This window comes from Silurus meridionalis, chromosome 13, assembly GCF_014805685.1.
Source record: "Silurus meridionalis isolate SWU-2019-XX chromosome 13, ASM1480568v1, whole genome shotgun sequence".
In the NCBI taxonomy this organism is placed as follows: Eukaryota; Metazoa; Chordata; class Actinopteri; order Siluriformes; family Siluridae; genus Silurus; species Silurus meridionalis.
In genome coordinates, this window is record NC_060896.1 from 18567602 (window position 1) to 18591054 (window position 23453).

The 23453-nt window shown below is 37.0% G+C and overlaps 1 protein-coding gene across 5 annotated transcripts in view; it reads right to left on the reverse strand.

Moving 5' to 3' along the window:
- Positions 1-23453, reverse strand: part of nectin1b (nectin cell adhesion molecule 1b) — a 138382-nt gene that overhangs the window by 77127 nt on the left and 37802 nt on the right. For all 5 annotated transcript variants that reach the window (XM_046864122.1, XM_046864123.1, XM_046864127.1 and 2 more), the window contains exons 2-4: positions 5301-5669; positions 2679-2978; positions 1834-1951 (exon numbers count right to left, since the gene is read on the reverse strand). In XM_046864122.1, coding sequence (XP_046720078.1) covers positions 1834-1951; positions 2679-2978; positions 5301-5669 — 787 coding nt within the window. The remainder of the gene's footprint in view (positions 1-1833; positions 1952-2678; positions 2979-5300; positions 5670-23453) is intronic.

The following is a 23453-nucleotide window of genomic DNA, read 5'->3' on the forward strand; positions in this document are numbered from 1 at the left end:
GAATTTACTTTTACTGCATTTGGCAGACGCCCTTATCCAGATTGACTTACATTTATCTTATGCATACAACTAAGCAGCTATGGGGTTAGGGGGCCTTGCTCAGGGAACTAGGACTGGCAGCTTGCTGTGGCTGGGATCTGAACACACAACCTTCAGAGCCAAAGTTCAATTCATTAACCACTAAGCCACCACCTCATAACACATAAGAATATAAGGTGTGAATAGTTATCCATCATAACTGTTTATTGTGATTGATTCAACTAAACCAGATGTTAATACCATGTCTAAATAAGGCCACAGGCTAATAGCCCCAGATCCACATGCCTTCAGGAAGCTATAGGCATACAGGGCTAGCAACATATCAGCTGAAAAAAAAAACGTAGGAGTATGTTGGGCTCCTAGAGACCGTTTAATGACACAACAGCATTAAATTGTATGTATTTTGCGCTTGGTCTAGACATGGTTTGCTGTTATTTCTCTGGCCTGGAGAATACCAGATGGCCCCCTGATCCTCCTTAAAACATAAGATAATAACAATGTCTCCGTAAGGCTTGTTTGTACAAACCCAGCATCCACTGCTCCTCCCAGATGCCCACCAGCCTTCCGATTTGAGAGTGGAAGCGTTCACTCTACGTTGTAAAGCTGATGATAGAACTTTGGGGTCTGGACAAACTAGACATCTGCAGTGTTCCTACTGTGCACCTTGTAATCATTAGCCATTTCCACTTACTAAACATAATAAAATCTGCAGAGAGGAGGAGCTGCACTGCTAACTGCCAAAACAAAATTAAAATAAACACCAAATGCAAGGTTTTGGAACTGCCCCCTCATGCTTTTGGATGTGGAGAAAATTACACATTGCTTATAACAGGGCCTATTATTATTAATCTTCCTCATCCATTGTCCTCCTTATTGCATTGGATTTGTCATAAATGTGTCCATTTTAGCCAATAAATGCAAGATGTGCATTTGTGTGTGCATGCAAGTTCTTCCATGTATGTGCATGTGTGTACATGCTCTATATCATGCCACACTTGACCTCCATAAAGCAGCTCCAGGGAGGCTTCACAACACATCTGGTATGTGCTGTGCATTGCTACAGTGACTGTCCTCTCCAATCCATCAGCACCATAGTGCAGTCTCTTTCCCTATTAAAATCTCTCTCTCTTTCATCCTTCTCTTTCTCTATGATCTCTTCTTACCCAACTCTCTCCCTCCTACTCTTTTCTTATTCTTTCCATCATCTCTGTCTCTACACTTCATCCCTGCCTGTCTCACATCTCTCCCCTTTCTCTCCCAATCTAACTCAAGCTTCTCTACCTCACCACAATTTTACACAGCCCTGCCTTACAGTACAGCTGCTGTGCTAAACAAACCCTGCCCTACATAAACCCACCTGAAAATGCATTTCATTGTATTAATATTTGCATTATGCATAAGGCTCTTTGTTAAAGAAGCAACAAGGGGGTATATTTCCATACCTCATTTGTTATTCCAAGTAAAGATGATAATATCTACGGCAAAATATGTTTAACTATAAACAGCGACCCTGCTGTGCTGATTCATCAGAACTTTTATGTTGATTCCACATTTTTTCTCACTCTCACTACCCAGAGAAAATATTTATTGTCCCTTACTCACGTATGAAAGAACAATGTATCTACAGAGATATATATGCCAATGTAGCTTTTCTATGTGTCAATGCAGAATGCATAAAGAGTGAAAAGTAAAGCTCCACCTTTATTAAGCATGGAAACACAGCATATATTTCCTCACTAGCAAAAAAAAAAAAAAAAGCCTCCTGGCCGATGGAGAACTGAAATTTATACTCACACTTTCCAATGGTAGCCAGTCACAGGTGGGTTTGCATCTGCATCACAGGTGAGTTTCACATCCTGGCGATTCAGGTACCAATTTCCATCAAAACCATCAATCTTTACCTCCGGTTCATCTGCAAAAAAAAACAATGTGTTCAATGATCATTTAATCTTTCCCTCTTTCCATTTAGAATTTCATTAAAATTGTTTGTCAATGAAGAACCAACTGTTTTTTGTTAAAAAAAAAAAGAAGCTCAATGTGCCTTTTGGGAGCCATTTGATATAGCATGCTGAGACATTTGTCCTGACTCGCTGGAAAGTGCAGGAAGGCTGATTATTACTGAGGTTATGAGATATATAATTATGAAATATATATAAGAGATTTATTCCCAGATTTTCTGTAAATCTTATTTGTTTCATTGAAATACGTTTTCAGATTATATGCTCATACCAAATACAAGGAAAACAAATTTTGGAGAACTACTTTTCAATTATGTTGGTGCTGGTATACCTTTTAATGAATACCTTTGTGTTAAACTGACCTTTGGACCCCATTGTGTAAATACATGAATCAAATTTTGGATTTGTCAAAGTAGATGAGTGTGTGACAATTTCGTGCATTATAGTCATCTTTATAAATTAAAATTCATCAGAAGAACTGCCCTTAGTAGATGTAACATTTTCTTTCCATATAAAGTTAGCTTTTCTTAGGATTTCTTAAACATGCTGTAATTGTTTTCCTCTCCATATATCCACTTAACCGTCCATATAGGTCAGAACATGTATATTTTGTACAGAAATGTTGACTATATATTGTGTTTGTCTTGTAAGGAGGTCAATAGAAAAAATAGTTTTCCTTACATTGAACATTGAGGATGACACTGTCACTGATGTGCTCATTTTTGTAGGTGACAATGCATGTGAGCTTCTGTCGGTGACTCTCACGGCTTGGCACGATCACATAGTTGCTGCGTGTAGTGACTGTGCCATTGGGGTTGCGTGTCTCCTGAAATGTGGCTTCACCCTTTAGCTGGGTATCCCACTTAATCACACTAGGTGGCTTTCCGTTTGCTGACAGGCATGTTGCAACAGTCATCTTGTGCTTCTGGGCCCGTGCGATGATGATGGGAGTTGTAAGTGTCATGTGCGTCACGGGACGTGCTAGTGAAAAAACAACAACATACATAGAGATCATTAACATTCTGGAACCCTTTAATATATCACCCTTATAAAATCTTTATCTGCTCCATTCATCTGTTTTAAATGAATCCATCTCCTAACTTTTAAAAGTTAAAAGTATCCAAACTTTTAACATAATCTAATCCAACTTCTTCTAATGGCAAACATTTGCACTTTTCTTCTTCTTCTCTGCTTCTTTCTGCTGCTCCCATTAGGGTCACCACAGCGGATCATCCGTCTCCATACTACTCTGTCCTCCACATCTGCCTCTTTCAAACCAACTACCTCATCACATCTATAAACCTTGTCCTTGGCCTTCCTCTTTTCCTCCTTCCTGGCAGCTCCATTCTCAGCATTCTACCGATATACCCTATGTCCCTCCTCTGCACATGTACAAACCTTGTCTCGATCTCAATAAAAAAATATGCCTGTGCAAATGGAAACTAATTGTATTTCATCCCTTCTAATTGCCTGAGGTAAAGAGAGGCCATCTGAATATCCCTTGCTTTGCGAGTGTATGCATGCAGAGATATTCCAACAAGGTGAGGTAGAGCTTTGGCTCTCAGAGCTCTGGTTCTGGCATAAGCTCTATTCTCAAATTAGAGGTTGTAACTGAAGAGCCAGGCTGGCAAAAGAGCACTACTTCAGAAAATTGTTTCCTGATGAAAAACACACCAACATTTCATTACTAATTACTTTTTTCTTTCACAGGTCCTACACAATCTTTCCACAAGCTTCAGTTGTTTCTCTCTCTCTCTCTCTCTCTCTCTCTCTCTCTCTCTCTCTCTCTCACACACTCTCTTTATCTTTCTCTTTTTAGGAAAAGCTATCTTTTAATTAAAGGCAGGCATTATCTTATGTGTGCATGTTTGTGTTGCATGTGTGTGTGTGTGTGTGTGTGTGTGTGTGTGTGTGTGTGTGTGTGTGTGTGTGTGTGTGTGTGTGTGTGTGTGTGTGTGTGTGTGTGTGTGATCATTCAACATGTAAAAGCTGACTAGAAGCAGCAAACTAAGTAAATGGATTATTCTTATGAGAGACAACCCCACCTCAGGCACATTGAACTTTTGAACACACATTAAATACAAGCATTGGGACCAGTCAAGCATATAAAAGACATTACTCCTACCACCTCTGAATCATAAACCTAAAGAAATCCTAAAATTACATCTTGTGATAGAATAACAGGCTCTAAATAACATTAACTGCAAATGACACTTCCTGCATAGCATAAGTCCGCATGCATATACATTTACAGCAGTTGTAAAATGACAACTATAAAGTACATCAAAGATTGCTATTAAATAATACATAAGAAAAATTATATGGTGGAAAAATCTTAGGCACCCTTATTAATGTTTTTGGTTTCTATGTAATGTCCATTTTCTTTCAATGTAGTTTCAGTGCAAAAGAAAAAATACATTAATTTTAACAATAAAAAAAGACAATGTTACAATTAGCTTGTATAAGATGTATAAGTAATGTATAAATAGATGTATAACTAATACAACATTAATACACTGCAATCTAAAACAGGTAAGAGACCTTGAGTTACATTCCTGAAATATTTTATAAATACACAGTAGCAATTGAGAACAAATTGTGTAGAATATTGGCCCTTATTAAAGATGAGTATAATTTTTTTTTCTTGTGATTAATTAGTTTAGATTAATTAAAAGTACCACTGCATTAAAAAATATGAAGTCATTTAATTGAAGTATATGTAAAAATAGCATAAATATGTTAGCTTTTCTCTTGTGAAAAATATTTACTCCATTTACATTACTCTTATTTACACTAGCCATCCGTTATTAAGTGTTTCAATGCAGTATAAATATTGCAGAGTCAAATTCATTTAGGCATTTATCAACCTGGAAAAAATTAGGAAATACACAAAATAAATGAGACAAAAGTGTGCTGACCTTTAGGATTAAAACAATGGCTATAAAAATGTCCATATCCAATTTGAGGGAAATTATTTAAAACCACCAGCATTATAATGAACTTGCCTATAAAGGGATGTGTATTTTTCTCCATGCATAGTAAGGAAGGTGGTTAAAAGTTTGTCCAAGGGATGAAGATTGGTCAAAAATTTTGAATGAATTTTGAGGTGCATCCAACTTACCACTATTAAAAACATACTAAATGCTGGGGTTCATTTAGATTATTAACCACAAATACATTTTTCATAATTTTATTTCCAATCATTTTCGAGGATGCCAATAAATGACAGATTCTTGATTTTCAAATACTGAAAGAAATCACTCTACATGCTTGCAATAAGCCCTGAAGTTAGATATGCATTACCATAGACAGTGAGGTTGACCATGTTTTCCCTGTTGCCCGCTGGGAAGGTGGTGTACTCGCAGATGTAGGCAGCCTCGTCTGAAAGACGGAGGTTGCTGAAAACAATCGTGGTGTCCTCAAGCGAGGGATTTGCCGACCCAGACAGGTGTTTAAACCAAACGCGATCTTTAAATGCAGGCAGCACAGAGACACCTAGCGCTGGGTTGGCAATGGCCACGTTCTGCTTTGTGCCATTGAAGGACTTCTGCCAAGTGACCTGTGAGATCTTCACCGGGGGTTTGCTGTTGATGAAGAGGCAGCTCAGCTCGACTGTTGTACCAACAAAGTCAGATACCTCTGGGTCCATCTGCACAGACTGTCCATTTCCCACTGTAAAGCAACAGAACACAAAAGGGACAATTATGTATTTAAGTCAAATACAGATTAAAAATAAAAAAGCTCAATTGGTGAATCCAATCGTCTGCTTCCATTTCCTGATATATACATCTAGAACATCACACCTTTTCTTTATAATCATCTATTTCATAAACAGGTGTTATATATTGCCCATATGAACATATGTATCTACACTTGGTTGAGACCTTGGATTTGCCTGCATTGTGGTCACATTTGTTGTTTAAAAATGGATAAACCAGTGTGTGCAAACTACCAAACATTGAACAAACAGACCATGGAAACAATAGTTGATGACAGAAACACTGTGGGAGCTGTGAAAAAAACAAAAGCAATACAATGGCTTGGAGCTACAACTGACAAACAGTTTTGAACTCAAGTGGCTATCAGTGAACAGTTGATAACCCAACAATGAAGTGATTGTAACAAATGGACATTTTGTGTCAGCCAGATGAGAATGTGATCGCTTTTGAAATTGGTTCCTTTCGAAGTTTCATTCTCATATCATCTCAGGGAGTTTTTCCTTGTCACTGTCACCACTGGCATGCTCATGACAGACCAACTTATGACATATACTTATGTATATTCATAATTTATTTACTGCTGTAAAGCTGCTTTGATACTATGTTCAATGTTAAATGCGCAATATAAATAAAACTGCATTGAACGTATTTGAATTGAATGTTTACAGACATCGCCACAGGGAAGTGACAAGGGTATCACAATACAAAGAAGACACTCACCAGAGGAAAATTGTAGACATGCAACCAGAATATCTGCTATAACACTTTTGCTTTTGCTCACATAAAACCACTAAGGTTTCAATGTTCTACGTTGTTTAACACATATATAATGGGATGTAAATTTCTGATCTATTAACTCATATTCATCATTTGAACTGAAATCCAAATCTCTTCAGTGTACAGCAAAAAACAAAGAAATCTGCCTTGTCACTCCAATACCTACAAAAGAAGCTTATATATTCAAATTACTGAAATGAAACCCCAGTAACTGTCAGTATTATTTTAACCACCAAAATGCATTTACAACACAACCCATATGTGTTACCTGCAAATACTTCCTTCTTTCCATATGTTTTGCATCCAAACACTTCCGTTGCTACTGTAGGTGGTAAGAGAGTGTGTTTCAATGGTGGCTACAGTCTATCAATATTTTTATTAAGGTATTTACAAGAAAGACCACTTAGACTACACATTTATTGTCTTCCTAATGAGGAAAGCTTGGAGGTAGCCCACCCAGCACCCCTGTAAAAATTAATTAACATAGGAATTCTGAGAAAACCTCCTGAAGTGAACCAAATTGAATTACTCCACTTTTTAGCTCTCCTGTAGCAACATTAGATTACCTATTAAACAAACTTTGTCCACTCCAGAGTAAGTGTAACCACACATTTGTTATTTAAACCATATAACGTTAGTATTTAAAGTAGGAATGAACTGGCACTAAATGGGAATTTTCTAGCATGTGCTTTGACCACTTTCTCTAATGTATATGTATATACAGTATATATTATATTATATATGCATGCATATCTGCAAAATATTGTTTTGCATCTGAGAAAACCAAAACCTGCAATTAATAATTCATTATTTCAGCATCAGGAACCCTTTTCTCATGCTCAATGTGGTAGTAGATCCATAGTGAATACCAAGGACAAAGGGCATTAGATAGGGATACAACCTCTGTAATACAGATTTACACATGCACAAGGTTTTGAGTTTCAAAAACACTACACTATTTTAAATTAATGTTTATAAAATTAAGATAAAACAAAAAGCATAACATTCGTAGTGTGTCTGGAAAGTATTCACAGCGCTTCACTTTTTTCCACAAAATTCTACAAAAAATACCCCATAATGACAACATGAAAGTATTATGTCTGAAATCTGTTTGCAAATTTATTAAAAATAAAAATAAAAATGAAATATAAAAAAAAAATTTCACAGCCTTTGCGCAATACTTTGTTCAAGCACCTTTGGCACCAATTACAGCCTCAAGTCTTTTTGAGTGTGATGCCACAAGCTTGGCACACATATTTTTGGGCAGTGTCTCCCATTTGCAGAACCTCTCAAGCTCCATCAGGTTAGACGGGAATCGTCAGTGCTGCCACCACCATGCTTTACTGTAGGGATGGTATTCTCCAGGTGATGAACAGTGCCTGGTTTCCTCCAGACATGATGCTTGGCAATCAGGCCAAACAGTTCAATCTTTATTTCTCATAGTCTGAGAGTCCTTCAGGTGCCTTTTGGCAAACTCCAGACGGGCTGTCACGTCTTTTACTGAGGAGTGGCTTTCATCTCGCCACTCTAACATACAGGCCTGATTGATGGAGTGCTGCAGAGATGGTTGCTCTTCTGGAAGTTTTTCCTCTCTCCACAGAGACGCTGGAGAGTGCCGATTGGGTTTTTGGTCACCTTCCAAACTAAGGCCCTTCTAAGGCCCCATTATAACTTAGTTTGGCCAGGTATCCCGCTCTAGGAAGAGTTCTGCTGGTTCCAAGCTTCTTCCATTTAAAGATGATTTCGGCCACTGTGCTTATTAATTGCTTAAATTTGTCTATTCCCTTCCCCAGATCTGTGCCTCAATACAATCCTGTCTTGGAGGTCTACAGACAATTCCTTGGACTTCATGGCTTGGTTTGTGCTCTGACATGCACTGTTAACTGTGGGAAAAGTCATGTCCAATCAGCTGAATTTACCACAAGTTCTCCAAGTTGTAGAAACATCTCAAGGATGATCAGTGGAAACAGGATGCACCTGAGCTCAATTTAGAGTGTCATGGCAAAGGCTGTGAAAACCTATGTACATGTGATTTTTAATACATTTGCAAATATTTCAAACAAACTTTTTTCACATTGTTAATATGGGGTATTGTTTGTAGAATTATGAGGAAAATAATTAATTTAATCTATTCTGGAATAAGACTGTAATATAACAAAATATGGAATACTTTCCGGCTGCACTGTTCATTGGTTCATATCTGATAAGAAACAATCATATGCAGTGTTTACTTGAAATAGATGCTTTTAATGGCCATTATTTTTTTGGATTCTTTATTTATCCCTTAGCTTCACCAACAGACAATGCAAAATCATCTCTAGTATACAATAAAATTTCTCTCATAATGATGAATAAAGTCAGTCAAATTGAGTAGTTCATTTACATAATCATTTGTTTTTCAATTACTTTTGCTAGCGTAACCTTAAGCTGGTTCTCCCCTCTCAACACTGCTGTTATTAGATATTACTGAAATATCACAAGGTCTCAAATTAAACTATACATAAGATGTCCAGACATCTTAGAGGATTTCAAAAAATATATTTTTTTTTTCACACCAAGGCTAGATAATAATTTTTACAGTACCATGCAGGGTGTCCATTTAATCAATATAAATAAAGAGACAGCTTTTATTTGGTATACAAGATTTTTCATGGGCCAAAAATATACCTAGGTTTGTTATCTTGGCGGCACTGCCTTTTAATTGCTTAACTTGAAACAAACATTTGGTGTAGGCTTCCGTGAGCTTCTCATAACTCTTTCCAGAGTATTTGCTTATTCCTCCTGACAGAACTCTGGAAATGGTGTCATATTTGTGGGCCTCCTTGTTTGAACATGTTTCTTCAGTTCAATCCACACAAAAACACTTTGTTGTTTTTAGTGTTATGCTTAGGATTACTGCCCTGCTGGAAGAGCCAGGTGCAACCATGTTTTACCTTTCTGGCTGGTGACTTGAGGAGTCGTTTCAGCATTTCTAAATAATCCTCCTTCCCCTGATGCTATCTTTTTTCTGAAGTATGCTAGTACATATTCCACCAAACACCCCACAGCAAGATGAGACAACCCCATGTTTTACATCTGGGATGGTGTTCTTTTAATTTGTGATATATATATACTGATTTATTCATTAAAGTTTATATTGATATATTAGTTGACAATCCAACACTTGCATCAATGCATTTATGCAGTGATATAATACTTGTGCTTCCTACAAAAGAACATTTTGATCTTTACCCAATGCCTTTTAGTGTGCCATATGTATGCCTATTTCCATACTGCCCAGTTTCACTGTTTTTAACCCAATTTTCACCTCATTCCATCCATCCTCATACCCTCATCTTTCTAACCATCTTAGATTGTCTTTGCTATTTCTTCCTCTGCTCTTACCTGAGATGTGAAGCCTCTTCAATTATTTTTAAGTGTTCATACTAGTAAGCAACCCATTTTTGCACGTTGTTATTACTGTATTAAAAAATCAGAATTCATTTTAGTCTTTCAGATTAAAGCTGGACAGACATTACACACCCACTAACAAAAACAGTAGTGCTCGCTTCATTCCCACAAGAGAAAAACTTCAAGCAACACAATCGAAGTGTGAATACAGGGTTACTGTAGTATTCTCGTTGGTGTGTGTTTTTTTGCTCTCTCACTGTCTCTCTCATAAACACATACAAACATGGAGTGGGATGGTGGGGTGAGGGGGGTTTGGCTGGGCAATGGACATTTGTGAGCTCTTGGCTCCTGGTGTAAGAGACGTGGGTTATCCTAAGAGGCCCAGGTGAGATTTATCACTTCTTGCCTGGACTATGCCTTCAGGTGTTGTACAAATGCTTCCTGCACAGAATCCCAAAACACAGATGCAGATGCATGCCAAACAGACACACACACACACACACACACACACACACACACACACACACACACACACACACACACACAAACACCTCTTTCTCACACAAATAGAAGACAATGTAACTACCACAATATAAATAAATACAGAGATAATCCATTCTTACAAATCCTTACTTTTTAGATTTTGCATCAAACATTTTATATAGTTAAAAATCAAAGAAAAAAGAACAGGCCTTTAGGAAACCTTTGGTTTACCCCTTTAGCAGCATGTTAAATGGTAAGCTCTGGGTTAAGGCCAGCACTGGGAAAAGTTTTATTCAGTTGGGTATCTGCAAAAACTGAGTTTGTAAATTAATTCTTGGGATAAGCAGTTCATGTGGCCAGCAAGGGTGAAACTTGCCTTTCATCCAGCACCAATATCCCTATGCATTTCACTGGAATGTGTGTGCCTGTATTACCAAATATTTATTTTAATAAAAAGAGAAAATACCATGAAGGATATTTGCACATTCAGCACAAGGCTGAGACCTACTAAACTGATGCTGGAAAATGTGGTATGTGATACTGGCCATGAGGGGAGAAAAATAAACATTTATATTTCCCTTTTTTTTTTGCATCCTTTCAGTGCACACTTCTCCTCTTGAGTTTCTGTCTCTTTTATTTTGCAGAAAATATATAACAGACCGACCACATTTCTCTTCACACAGCCACTTTACTGCAGGAATTCAATGATAATCAATATGAAAAGGCAAGACACAGATGAATAAGGTCACTTTATAAAACCAACAGATATCACAGCTTATGCCGATTTAGTTCTTAAAAGGATTTACTGAACAGAAACCGGAAAGCTCCAATTATTTTTGGAAATGAGGCTTCATCTATTTAAATGTGCACAAATTGGCATATTTAAAAACAAAAATCTATTCTAGATAATGAGGTGGTTGCAAATTGACAAGAATAGTTAAATAAACATGGTTATATTGAGTTTTGACATTTGCAAAACTGGATTAATTAAAACTGGTTGCAACTGAGCTATATAAAAATATTTACAAAAGAATTACGAAATAATCAACGAATTTTCTAAAAAACTACAATTACAACCTGAAGTTTTCTGTAGATACTGATGGAACAATAAACAAGCAACCAGCTCTAGCAAAATCTCTTTAAAAAAATGATTAACAGAGCCTTATCAACTGACACCCAGTTGATAAGTGTTTTAAATGAACGTTCTACCTAATTCATTTTATGTGATATTTGTTATAAATTCCACACTGTGCTTCAAAATCCTCACCTCAAATGAATGCTCATAAATGCAGTTCGAAGGCTATGCGTTTGAATGGCATAAAGCCAGATCAAGATATGGCATACAGGTTTGCCAATATGTTTAGATAGTAGTTATGGGTATGTTGACCTTTCTGGTAATGCAAAAAGTAGTGCATCATTTCTCATTTCTGTATCGTAACTGCAAATCTGATATGTTTAAGTCTGGACTCCTGTCATGTGTGAGTGAATTGGAAAGTCTAACAGATTAATACTGTTTGACAGTGCAGAATCTGTTGATCCAGAATCACCCAGAGGAACACCTGTGTCCTTGTCTAACTCTGGACAGCCAGCAGGTTTTGCCCAATATGGCTTACAACCAAAGAGATATCTGATAGAAATACATGCTTTATAATAACCTTAATTCCAAAGGTGAAACACTGAGTATATTGTAAATAAAAAATAATTATACATTGGCAAATCTCACAACAAAAATTATTCACAACAGAACACAGAAAACAGATGAGTTTGAAAAGTGAGGAAATGAAACATTTTAAGGAAAAATCAGGGCATTTTGAATTTGATGGCTGCAATACATCTAAACAGTTAAGACAGGACCATATTTACCGCTGTGTAGCATCCGCTTTTCATTTAAAAACAATCTGTATATATCTGGGAATTAAGATGAGCAGTTGCTGGTGTTTTGAAAGAGGAATGCTGTCCCATTCGTGTCTGATACAGGATTCTACCTGCTCAAAAGTCCTGAGTCACATATTTCGTTTCATGATCCAACCAATTAATTTCAATTGCAAGGGCTGGACTACAGGCAGGCCAGTTCAGCACTCACATTTTTTATATATACTTTTTTCTACTATAAACCCATGATGTTGTAATAGATGCAGTATTCAATTTAGCATTGTCTTGCTGAAATATACAAGGCCTTCCCTAAAAAAACATTGAATGAAAGCCCTTGTTGCTCTAAAAGCTGTATACACCTTCCAGTATTAAAGGCATCTTTCAAAATGTAAAAGCTTCCCATTCCGTAGGCAATAATTCATCCTCATACCATCAGAGTTGCAGGCTGAACTAAGCACAAGATGAATTGTCCCTCTCCTCTTTAGTCTAGAGGACGTGGTGTACATGGTTTTAAAAATAAATTCTAATTTCATTTTGTTTTTACAGAACAGTTTTCCACTTTGACTCTTTGACAATTTCAAATGAGCTTTGGCTCAGAGAAGATGACAATGTTTCTGGATCATGTTCACATATGGCTTCTACATTGCATGATAAAACTTAATAATCTGCATTTGTGAATGGCAAAGAAAGACTGCTTTAATGCAGTGCCCCTGAAATATTCTTCCAGCTGTTTCTTTTTAGTCCCTTTTACTTTTCCAACCTTTTGTTTAACCCATCCCAACTTTTCTGAGATGTGTTACTGCCATCAAATTATATATTTTTTCCTTAAAATTGTACATTTCCTCAGTTTATACATTTGATGATATGTTTTCTGTGTTTTGTTGAAAATAAAATAAGTGTTTATAAGATTTGCAAATCAATGCAACCTGTTTTTACTTACGATTCACACAGCTTCCCAACGTTTATGGAATTGGAGTTATATATCCTAACTCAAATCAGAAAACCAGCTCTGTGGCAGAAGAAGCCAATGTCAATTTGTAATTTCCCATGAGAGTGAGGCACTAAGAAAATGAAAGAAATGGGAAAACAAACAGATTCACTCCTACACTGCCTTCCTGCTTCAGAGTCCATGCGCAATGCAGCAAATCAACAGCAGCCCTGGCATACAGGGTTCCAGAGAAGGTATAATTACAACATCTACAGACCCCCGTCTAAGTGAAGAAGAACCCGGGCCTCCAGAGGCACATTTAGGGTTGGATGAGGCCCTTGCAAAACAGAATGCAAGAGACTGCAATTACAGTGTACAATGGAGATACAGTGTGAAACAGAAAGGGAAAGAAAGTGGTAAAGATAGGGAAAAGAGGGGAAAAATATAAAACTTAAGAAGATAACCTTTTCACAGAAGCACTTATTAGGAAACCACATTACAAATTCACAAAAATGCTGATTAGTAAATGCAACTGCAAATGAATCACTTTGTTGCATCAGTAGTAGTCTCTGGCCTTAGTAGATTTTTATCACCACACCCTCTCTCTGATCACTAAAAGGCTGTACAGAATCCTAAAAAGGCTGTTCTGTCATGGTCCCATTTGCTTCACCTACTCTACAAACATTTGCTGCTCTATGTGTCCATTTGGTCTTGCAAATGCTCTTATATTAGACTGTGTCACAAAACTGCATCAAATGGAACAGGTTTATGTGTCATAAAGCCTAGCATTATAAATATTTTGTCAACGGCAAGTCTGTCTCTTCACAAAAGCAACAGTCCTTGGAAACAGAATTGCCATGCACTATTATCCACTATCTTCTACAATTAATGAGTGACTAGAAAATGGCTGCAACATTATCTACAACTGATTTTTTTTCATTTTTTAATCATTTATTTCAGGCTCATTTTTGTGAGAATTGCTCTTACAATACTGCTTTCTTTGTTCAGCTATTTTGACCTGTGGACAAGAAAAAAAGGAATTCTTACCAAGGTCATTCACAAGCAGTTACTCAAGAGTGTCTTTTTCAATATTTCCAGGCTTCTCATATTAAATTAAGTGCAGAACTGCAAAGCACCAGACTGAAATCACCATAGTTGAAAATGCAATCATAAATTTTCATATAAAGAAATATTCATTACCCATATTATATAGAACTATATTAAGTCACTTACCAGTACTTACTACTGATTATCTTTTCTTTTTTCTCTGTAATGTAGTCATGACCAAGGAGGGCAACAGCAATCATGTGATCCCTTGGATTAGCTTAGTCTAAAATCAAATTCCACTAGAGAGCCAAGTGGCACTGGCCAAGACTAAACTGCACAGTTCTTTAAGACTTTACATATATTTAAAAGATACAATCACCAACAAGTTTCAATTTCATCATAAAAAAAGTACTACTGGGGAAGAGCAAGAGACAAAGAACAGACAGTTTCATAAATGTTAGTTTTATTTATCATTAACTGCTACTTAAAAGGATAATTGTACTTGATTTCATTTTCCTTTTGCAGTTTCTTGCTTTTTAAGGGGAGGTGAAAGCTCAATGGCTAAGGCCGTGGGTTGCTATTCAGAAGGTCAGTGGTTTAAGCCCTGGTATTGCCAAGCTCCCACTCTTGGGGCCCTTGAGCAAGGCCCTTAACCCTCAGTGCACCAGTGATGTTGTAACATCCCTAACCTTGCATTCTGGCCCATGCTTAATGAGATTCCATTTTAAGCTGCTCTGAACAAGGGAGTCTGACAAATGGCATAAATGTTGGTTTTTTTTTTTTATGTATTTGCAAGCACACATTAAAAGTTTTTTTTTTCACTACTGTCATCAAAACACAAATATTGTAATATTTTCCCCCCATGTCTGCACCAGCAACTCAAATCAAAATTTCAAATATAACACGTGTGCATAGAAAATGAGGCCATAATAAGGGAGTTGGCTCAATCTGGAAAATCTTTAACCTCCATAAAATTAATTCCGCCCGGCTGTAAGAATTTCGAGGTGAAACAAGCCTTATTCCATAACTATGTACATATGCTAAGTCAAAGTCTCTGTCACACTCACACTCCAGACAGAGCCACCAGTCTCCAGAAGCTGCAATGCAAGCAGAACAGAACCTCAGGACTGTGTTTCTGAACCACAATAAAAATGACTTCTGACTGCCCATCTCATTAAAGGACCACAAAATGACTTGTTTGTTATACTTGAAAGTAGTCTTTGAGCGAAGGGAAAGAAAAGCTCTTTTCTAGGAATAAAAATATGTGCATGTTCGAGAGAGATCTGATACAACGCCATTCACTTTATCCATTACATGTCAAAAAGCAGATTGTTTGAAGCAAATTATCAAGTCACACCATTGTTTCAAATTCACAATTCTTTTTTTTTTCCAGTGCAACCAAGACACTGAAAGCAGTCACTGACACAGTCAATAAAGAAAACAATAAGGACAACTCCTGCTTCTATGAAAGAGACATGCAGGTCTCCACATGCCTTTTTGAAACTTAACAATAGTGTGCTGGAATTAATGAAAAAACTCAATTTGCATGTCTGTTTTTTTTTTTTTTTTTTTAAATAACCTTTATTTTAATCGGATCCCAGGTTTATTTTGTCCTCTACATTACCCATAATGCTTGTGGTGATGACGGTCTGATTTTTGCAATTGCTTCATATCTATCTAAAGAGAGCAATGTAGTATAATTTTTTAGTCTGTCTTCTGAGCACACTCTTCAAGCATATCACCTTCCAAAGATTCAACTTTCATGCTAATACCACTGTAAATGCCATCATGTCGTCATCTTCAGCATGTCTCTGCTGGTAGTCACTGCAGCTGTTTTGTATAGCTTCACTTTTCTTTGTCAGTTACGTTTTAGATGGCACTTAACATCACCAAAAATAGTGGAATACTCTGAATGACAAAAAACAGGCTGTTACCACTTATGTTTAAGATCATGTAATGTTTTCACATATTAAGTCATTTTAATTGCATTAAATTTTAGGGAAGCTTTAGCTCAGTGGTTAAGGTTTTGGACTTCTGATCGGAGGTTCAAATCCCACCACCACCAAGCTGTCACTGCTGGGCCCCTGAGCAAGGCCCTTAACCCTTCACTGCTAAGTTGTAAAAATTAGGTAAATATAAGTCAAGGGCATCTACCAAAAGTAATACATGTAATATAATGCATTATCAGTAGCCTCCTTTGACATCGACATGGCAGATAATCACTAAGAACCAACAAGTTAGCACATCAAAAATGTTTCAGTGGAAGAATGTTTAATGCATTCATAGTAGTGTTATCTTTTAAATAATAAAATTCTCTTTTAAATGATAGCCCTGTTGCACATAACCTTCCGGTTTATGGTTTACAGGCAAACCTGCATGTACTGCTTCCCCCTCCACAAATATTTACATTTAGTCAAAGGAGATGCAACAGATGGCCTGCATCATGGCTTTTCTCCTCTGCCCTCCACTCCTTATTTACCAACATCTTTCCAGACTACCTGCCATCTGCTTAGTTGAGACATGAATGTTACAAGATTGCTCTTTTGCTTATTACACACTTTCAGTACATACAATGGCTATAAAACTCTTTATACCCCTTTTAAAACTAGTGTTAAAGAAAAACAAAATGAAGCTACTATATCAGAGCTTTTTTTCCACCTTAAACTCAAAGAGCAACCGACAAAATTTAAATGAACAAACGTGTTTTAGGAAACAAAAATATATCATGCCATGTGGCTGAGATGAAAATTAACCAATCAACTTCTGAATGACCTTTTAAACTCATGAATAATAGTAGTTGTCATGCATCATTATCAGTGATTGTGATTAAATAATTTTTTATCTGAAAAGATGAAATCTTGATAGTCAACTGCTGAAAATGTGGTCAAAAAAAGAAAGGCACTGATCAGTAAAAGGGTACAAAATAACAAGAAGAAACTTTATCACAGCTGCAAGAAAATGTCAATCTCTTTATTCTTCAAATATTTGAGCGTTGGACTAGGGGTACTTTCTCATAAAAAAAAAAAAAGAAAAAGAAAAAAAACATATTTTACTCAAAAAAGGCACTGTGTCACCAAATAACACCACACCCACAGTGAAGCATGGTGGTGTCAGCATCATGCTATGGGGCTGCTTCCTTTCAGCTGAAAATAAGGTTCTAGTAAAGATAAATGAAATCATGTATAGCTCCAAATATCAACCTACTTTGGCACAGAACCTGTAGGCCTTCATCATCATGATGACCCAATCAAGTTCAAGAACTAAGTCAAGTCAAGTTAATTTGTATAGCGCTTTTCACAACAGACATTGTCTCAAAGCAGCTTTACAGAAATCAACAGTTAAGGTGAACGATGTGTATTTATCCCTGATGAGCAGCCATGGTGACTGTGGCAAGGAAAAACTCCCTTAGATATTATGAGGAAGAAAACCTCAACCTTGAAAGGAACCAGACTCAAAAGGGGAACCCATCCTCAATAGGGTGATATTGGGTGATAAGTTAATGAATTAATGACTGGAATAACCCAGTCAAAGCCTACATTTAACTTTAATTAACTATGTGAGCTGACTTTGAGAGGGTTGTGGTTAAAACATTGGAGTACTAATCAAAATGTTGTGAATCCCAGCACCACCAAGATGCCACTGTTGGGCCCTCGAGCAAGGCCCTTAACCTTCAACTGCTCAGTTGTAAAAAATGAGATGATTATAAGCCACTCTGAATATAATCATCTGCTGCATAAAACCATAAATGTAAGTGTAAATGCAGTGGACTGAGGGGTGTGTAGAACTGTGACTAAAATTTGTGTTATGGCTTAGGTTGGGACATTCATAAATTCCATTTTGGGTCATTTGTCCAAAAGGTTTGGTAACCCCTGACCTAAGCCCATGCAGCAAAAACTAAAAATGCAGCAAAGACTAAAAAGCATTCTGAAAAAGGGTAAAAAGGGTGATTATATTTTTCTTGCTAACCAAACTAAATATTTTGATATAGTCAATGCTGTAGAGTTTATATCATGAATGCTGCACTTGTAGGGGAAGAAAAAGAGTTAAGGGAAGCAGAGCTTTCTGTGTTCTTCAAAGGTCCAACTTTTCTCCATACTGTATGTGACCTTGGTCAAAGGAGAAACCTGCCGGTTTCAGGCCCAAAATGAAGCAATGGGAGGTCAACAGTGCATAACAACTATACACCGAATGATTGCAAGCACCTCTGACTGACATACACACACGTACACACACACACACACACATGCATGTGAACATAAACAAGGGCATTGTCATGGTTTCGGTTGCACAGAGAGGACGAGCAAACACAACTCAGTCACCACCTGCCCCATTAGCCAATGACCTCATCATCGAAACTAGATAAAAAAAAACACCTATCATGTTTGTTACCCCAGGGGGATGGTGGCGGGGGCGGGGTTGTATCCTGTCTGTAAAATCTACACAGGGCTAATGATTACACATGGACAAACTTGGTAACAAAAAGTAGTTATTTGCAAAAAGAACGGGGAAGAGAATATGTACATGAGGGGAGGAACCACTGGGTAAAAGGCCACTGTGACTACTGGCATTACAAAAACACATGCATACATAAAAAACATCACCAGCAACAGAATCTACTGAATAATTAATACACATAAATATTACAGCTGTGGGCCCTGCTGAATAAGAAAGGATAGATGATGTTGTCTATGTGTATGTGTGTAGATGACAAGAATAGAAATATCTAGCAGCCTGCAGGGACATTTGGCTGGTGTTAATGAGAAAACAGCTTTTTTTTAAAATACTTTTTTTTAAAACCTAAAAATCTATGTAGAGGTTAATTAATTATGGCCATTCAAAATTATATGTCTGTGGTAGGTCCCCATAAAGATTGTTAGGTGTGTGTGTGTGTGTGTGTGTGTGTGTGTGTGTGTGTGTGTGTGTGTGTGTGTACATGGACAGTATATTTGTTTAAGGTGGGATTATTGGCTTGGAACCCTAGTAGTACTTCTGCAAATCGCTACTGCCAAATGCCATAAATAAAATGTTAATGTAGTTCAGCTTACAAAAGTTTACAAATGGACTTCCATGACAACAGACAGCCATATTTTGAATTGACCCCATGAAGTGGAAAATCTTAAAAATATTTGCAAAATGTAAATCTTTAAATCATTATATCAATTTACCATGTTCCCTGGAAACCATCTAGAGCCATATGTCAATAAATGTTTTCACTGATGCAGCTCTGTTTCCAGCTCTGTACTAAATCTTTAATAAAATCTGTCTTCATTCACAAACTAACTAATCAATATATAAATCATTACTGATGGACCTTAAATAATGGATTACTTGCACTTTATACAAACATTATACTGAGGAAAGAGGTGACGATGTATGGCTAAAAAAATATAAGGGGATGGAAAAAGACAGGAAAACAGATTATAAGATACAATGTCAATAATTACAATGATAATCATAATGAAAGTTGATTGACCCGGGGACACCTATACACATATGGACATCTGTTAATTTCACTGTATGACCACCGCTCTCATTTCTAACAAGACCCAGGGGAAATGTAAATCACAGCACTAAGCCTGTTTACAAAAGCACTAGAAACAGCGCTTATGTGCCACTACTGCAAATGCACTGCTGCATGGCTCATTATGCCTTGGTACATTCTACCACCTTCCAGGAAACATCATACATGTTAATGCAGTGCAAAAGTTTTATCTCTTTTTGCAGGTATTATCATTCCTGTGTCTTTGCTGCATTCTGTCAAGATATCATTTAAAACATGTGGCCGAATGGGTGTGTGTGTGTGTGTGTGTGTGTGTGTGTGTGTGTGTGTGTGTGTGTGTGTGTGTGTGTGTGAGAAAGAGAGAGAGAGAGAGAGAGAGAGAGAGAGAGAGAGAGAGAGAGAGAGAGAGAGAGAGAGCGCTGTAGCCTCAGCTTACAAAGGCCTGCAAAACATGAGGAATGGTCAAGCATAGCAAATTTGACCCATCTGCTTCCCCAGTCAAAATTCCAGACAAAGTTTGTTGTTGAAGTAGTAATCTAAAACGGCATAGCTGACACATGGGAATATGCAGAATCACTGCAGATAAGATCACTGATCAAATAAATACATTAATAAAGTTAGCTTTTGGAAACCGTATCAAAATTTTAATAGAAAATTTGAAAATAAACAGAGCATGGTATATCGCTGGCTGATGGTATTTTTTACGATAACGAATAATTAATATTAACCAATATTTAAAAAAAAAATCTTAACAAACAAAAACTATACCACCCCCTATAACCTAGAATCTAAAAACTCATTGGAAGCTTTGTCTTGCAGTAATCCTTCGTATGCACTATACTGAATATTGTGCATAAAAGAATACTGAGATGATGGCTAATATAAAAACAAAACATCAGAAGTCATGAGAAAGATCTCCCCCCCACTGTGTGTCCTTCTGACAGAGAAGGCTTCTAAAGAATGATGGGGGAGGACATAAAACAAACTTGGCAACTTGCATCAAAGAGCATGGCTAATTGTAGCAAGGACAGAAAGCAGGACGGCTGGTGTGATGTCACGGTGTGAAAGGGTGTGTCAGTTATGGGTGAAAATGCATTCGCAAAGATGTGCCTCACACATGTATGCGATTTGATAAATTCCCAAGTGGGAATTTTACACAGCGTGCGAAATGGGAAAAGAATCCTATCAATGTGCAATTAGCACATACCCTCAGCTTCACAAGAGAAAAGCAAAAAGTCTACAATTGCACTTACAGAAATGCTATTGCTGTGATTGTTGTGATGAGTTTCAATGAAACCAAACCAATTTTTCTTTCATAAGACAAAACACTTACAAAAAAACAATATATACATTTAGAACATGGCATATAGTGACTGAATTGTGGAATAAGGCAGAAAGCTTCACTTTGAAGAGTGACATTTAGCATTTGAACAACGCTGAGCAATGCTAAGTGATGCATCTACTTAGCATTTTGGAAAAGGAACACATTTGCTGAAGTAAATTTGATATAGTGTTTTTTTGGCTACACACATGCTCTGACTCTTATTTCAAACACATCATGTGATCCCTAAAAAAGCAACAAAAAGAAAGAAGAAAAAAAACCATCACTTCATGTTTCAGCACACAACTGTAAGACAACTAGGCTGTACCATTTCCATAACCATAACCACAATGGATCCTGCCAGCGGGATTCGGGAAGCAATCCAGGTTCTGCACACAACCTTCGGAATGCTCACCACAGCTCAACTACCCTTTCACTCACTAATGCATGTGCTACCCAGCTGCGTACCAAACCTCTCCTCCTCTTCACTTAACCACACACACACACACACACACACACACACACACACACACACACACACACACACATACACACAGAGAAACCACAATGTGTGAGTCATTCACTCCAGCCCATTCTTTCCCATACACACAAATGTGCACACAGAGACATACACTACTGTAAAGGCCTTTGACTCCAATCCTCCTTCACAAATAAGAGAATCAAACTAGACTAACATATACAAACACATTTAGTACATCATTTAGGTTTGAAACAAACAAAGAAACTCTAAAGCGTGTAAATGCGTCTATGTCTAGATCCATTCATCCAGTTCATCTTATTCAGCCTGCACACTATTAGCGTCAATCACACATGAAAAACTAGAGAAAGTTCAGTATAATTAACAGGATAATGCTTGTCCATCTGTTAAGAACTTTTCTCTCCAACTGGCACAGCAGTTGACAAAAAAATCTCGCTACGTTTCACAAGCATTAGCATACTGTACAGAACCACTCTATTGAACTACTTTTTGACAGAATCACTAAAGAAATGACTAAAATAAAAGCACCCAGCTCTAAAATGAATGTGTACCAGACCTGCCTGACTCTGATTGAATTTATTAACATGTATGATTCAGATATACCAAATGCAACAGGCTTTTCTATTAAGTGAAAAATGTATGAGTTTGATGGCTAGAGTAAATACGAAAGACTTCAGTCCCATAAATAATATATAATATCCAAAAGCTAGCTAAAAAGCTGGCTGGGTTTGGGTCCTGGCCTGATGAAAGGTCTAGAAATAGGAAGGTAAGTAGTCATCAGGGCTTCCTGAGCACTTCATCTTACAGCTGGCCCTAAGGTACTGCTTCTCTGAAATTGGTTTGCTGGGTGGGCTGATGACAAGCGAGTTTAGACAGAAAGAAAGGGGAAATGTCTTTATGGGATTTAGTGCTTGTGTTGAAAAGCTAAAAAACAGGCAAGCCGCATAGTAGCTGTTCCTGTTCAGAGAGCCACCTGAAGTGTTGTGATATAATGAATGCACCTCCTCACCTAAAGACAACATGTTTTACAATGCACGTAAGCTCTAACTCACAGAAGTAGTTAAAAAAAAGAAATGAATACAATAAAAACCACAAAAAAGAGCCAGAAAATATATGAGAGGAAAGTTAAAGCACTGGCCCATGTGTTCAGATTATAGTGGAGTTCAAGGTCATTTTGATAGTCACGTTGTACTTAGTGTGCAGCTGACAAAATAAGACAATGTTACTATTGATCAGAGAGCAGAAAAAAGAGTGGGAAGCACCCTTATCTCAGATTTAAATTACTGTCAGTCACTAAGCTTTCACACTGGCAAGAAACTGGTGCTGGTTTAGAGATGGTGTTAATTCAGGACACAAGAGATATAGCTTGTGTTTCCACCAGGTACATTGATAAACTATTAATAACTAAGATGTTTAACTGCACACAATAAGAAGAAGAATATTTATTGAGACCCTTTACCACCCACAGTAAAAGCAACAAAAACAAACTGAATACAAAACTGTATTTAAGAGGGATTAGGGTTACCTACAATATATTATTTTTTTACTTTTAAAAGTTCACTATATAAATGCATTCATCCTGAACTAATAGTTCAACAAGGAGAGTGAAAGATGCACTATATATATATATATATATATATATATATATATATATATATATATATATATATATAATGACCCGTGCAGTCAGAAAACTGCTATATACCATGGTGCCATCCTTTATAAATATGTTTTCATGACAATAGATATACACTTAGCTTAGTTGCAAATGCACTGGAAGATTAAATTTCATATTAATGAATTCAAAATATTCTCCATTTACTGTGACTGCTCTTTTGGTGTATATTTGAGTGGAACTCATACTAGTGTACTGGCAGGTCTGGTAATATAATATAATTGCTGTAAAGGTCACTGCATATC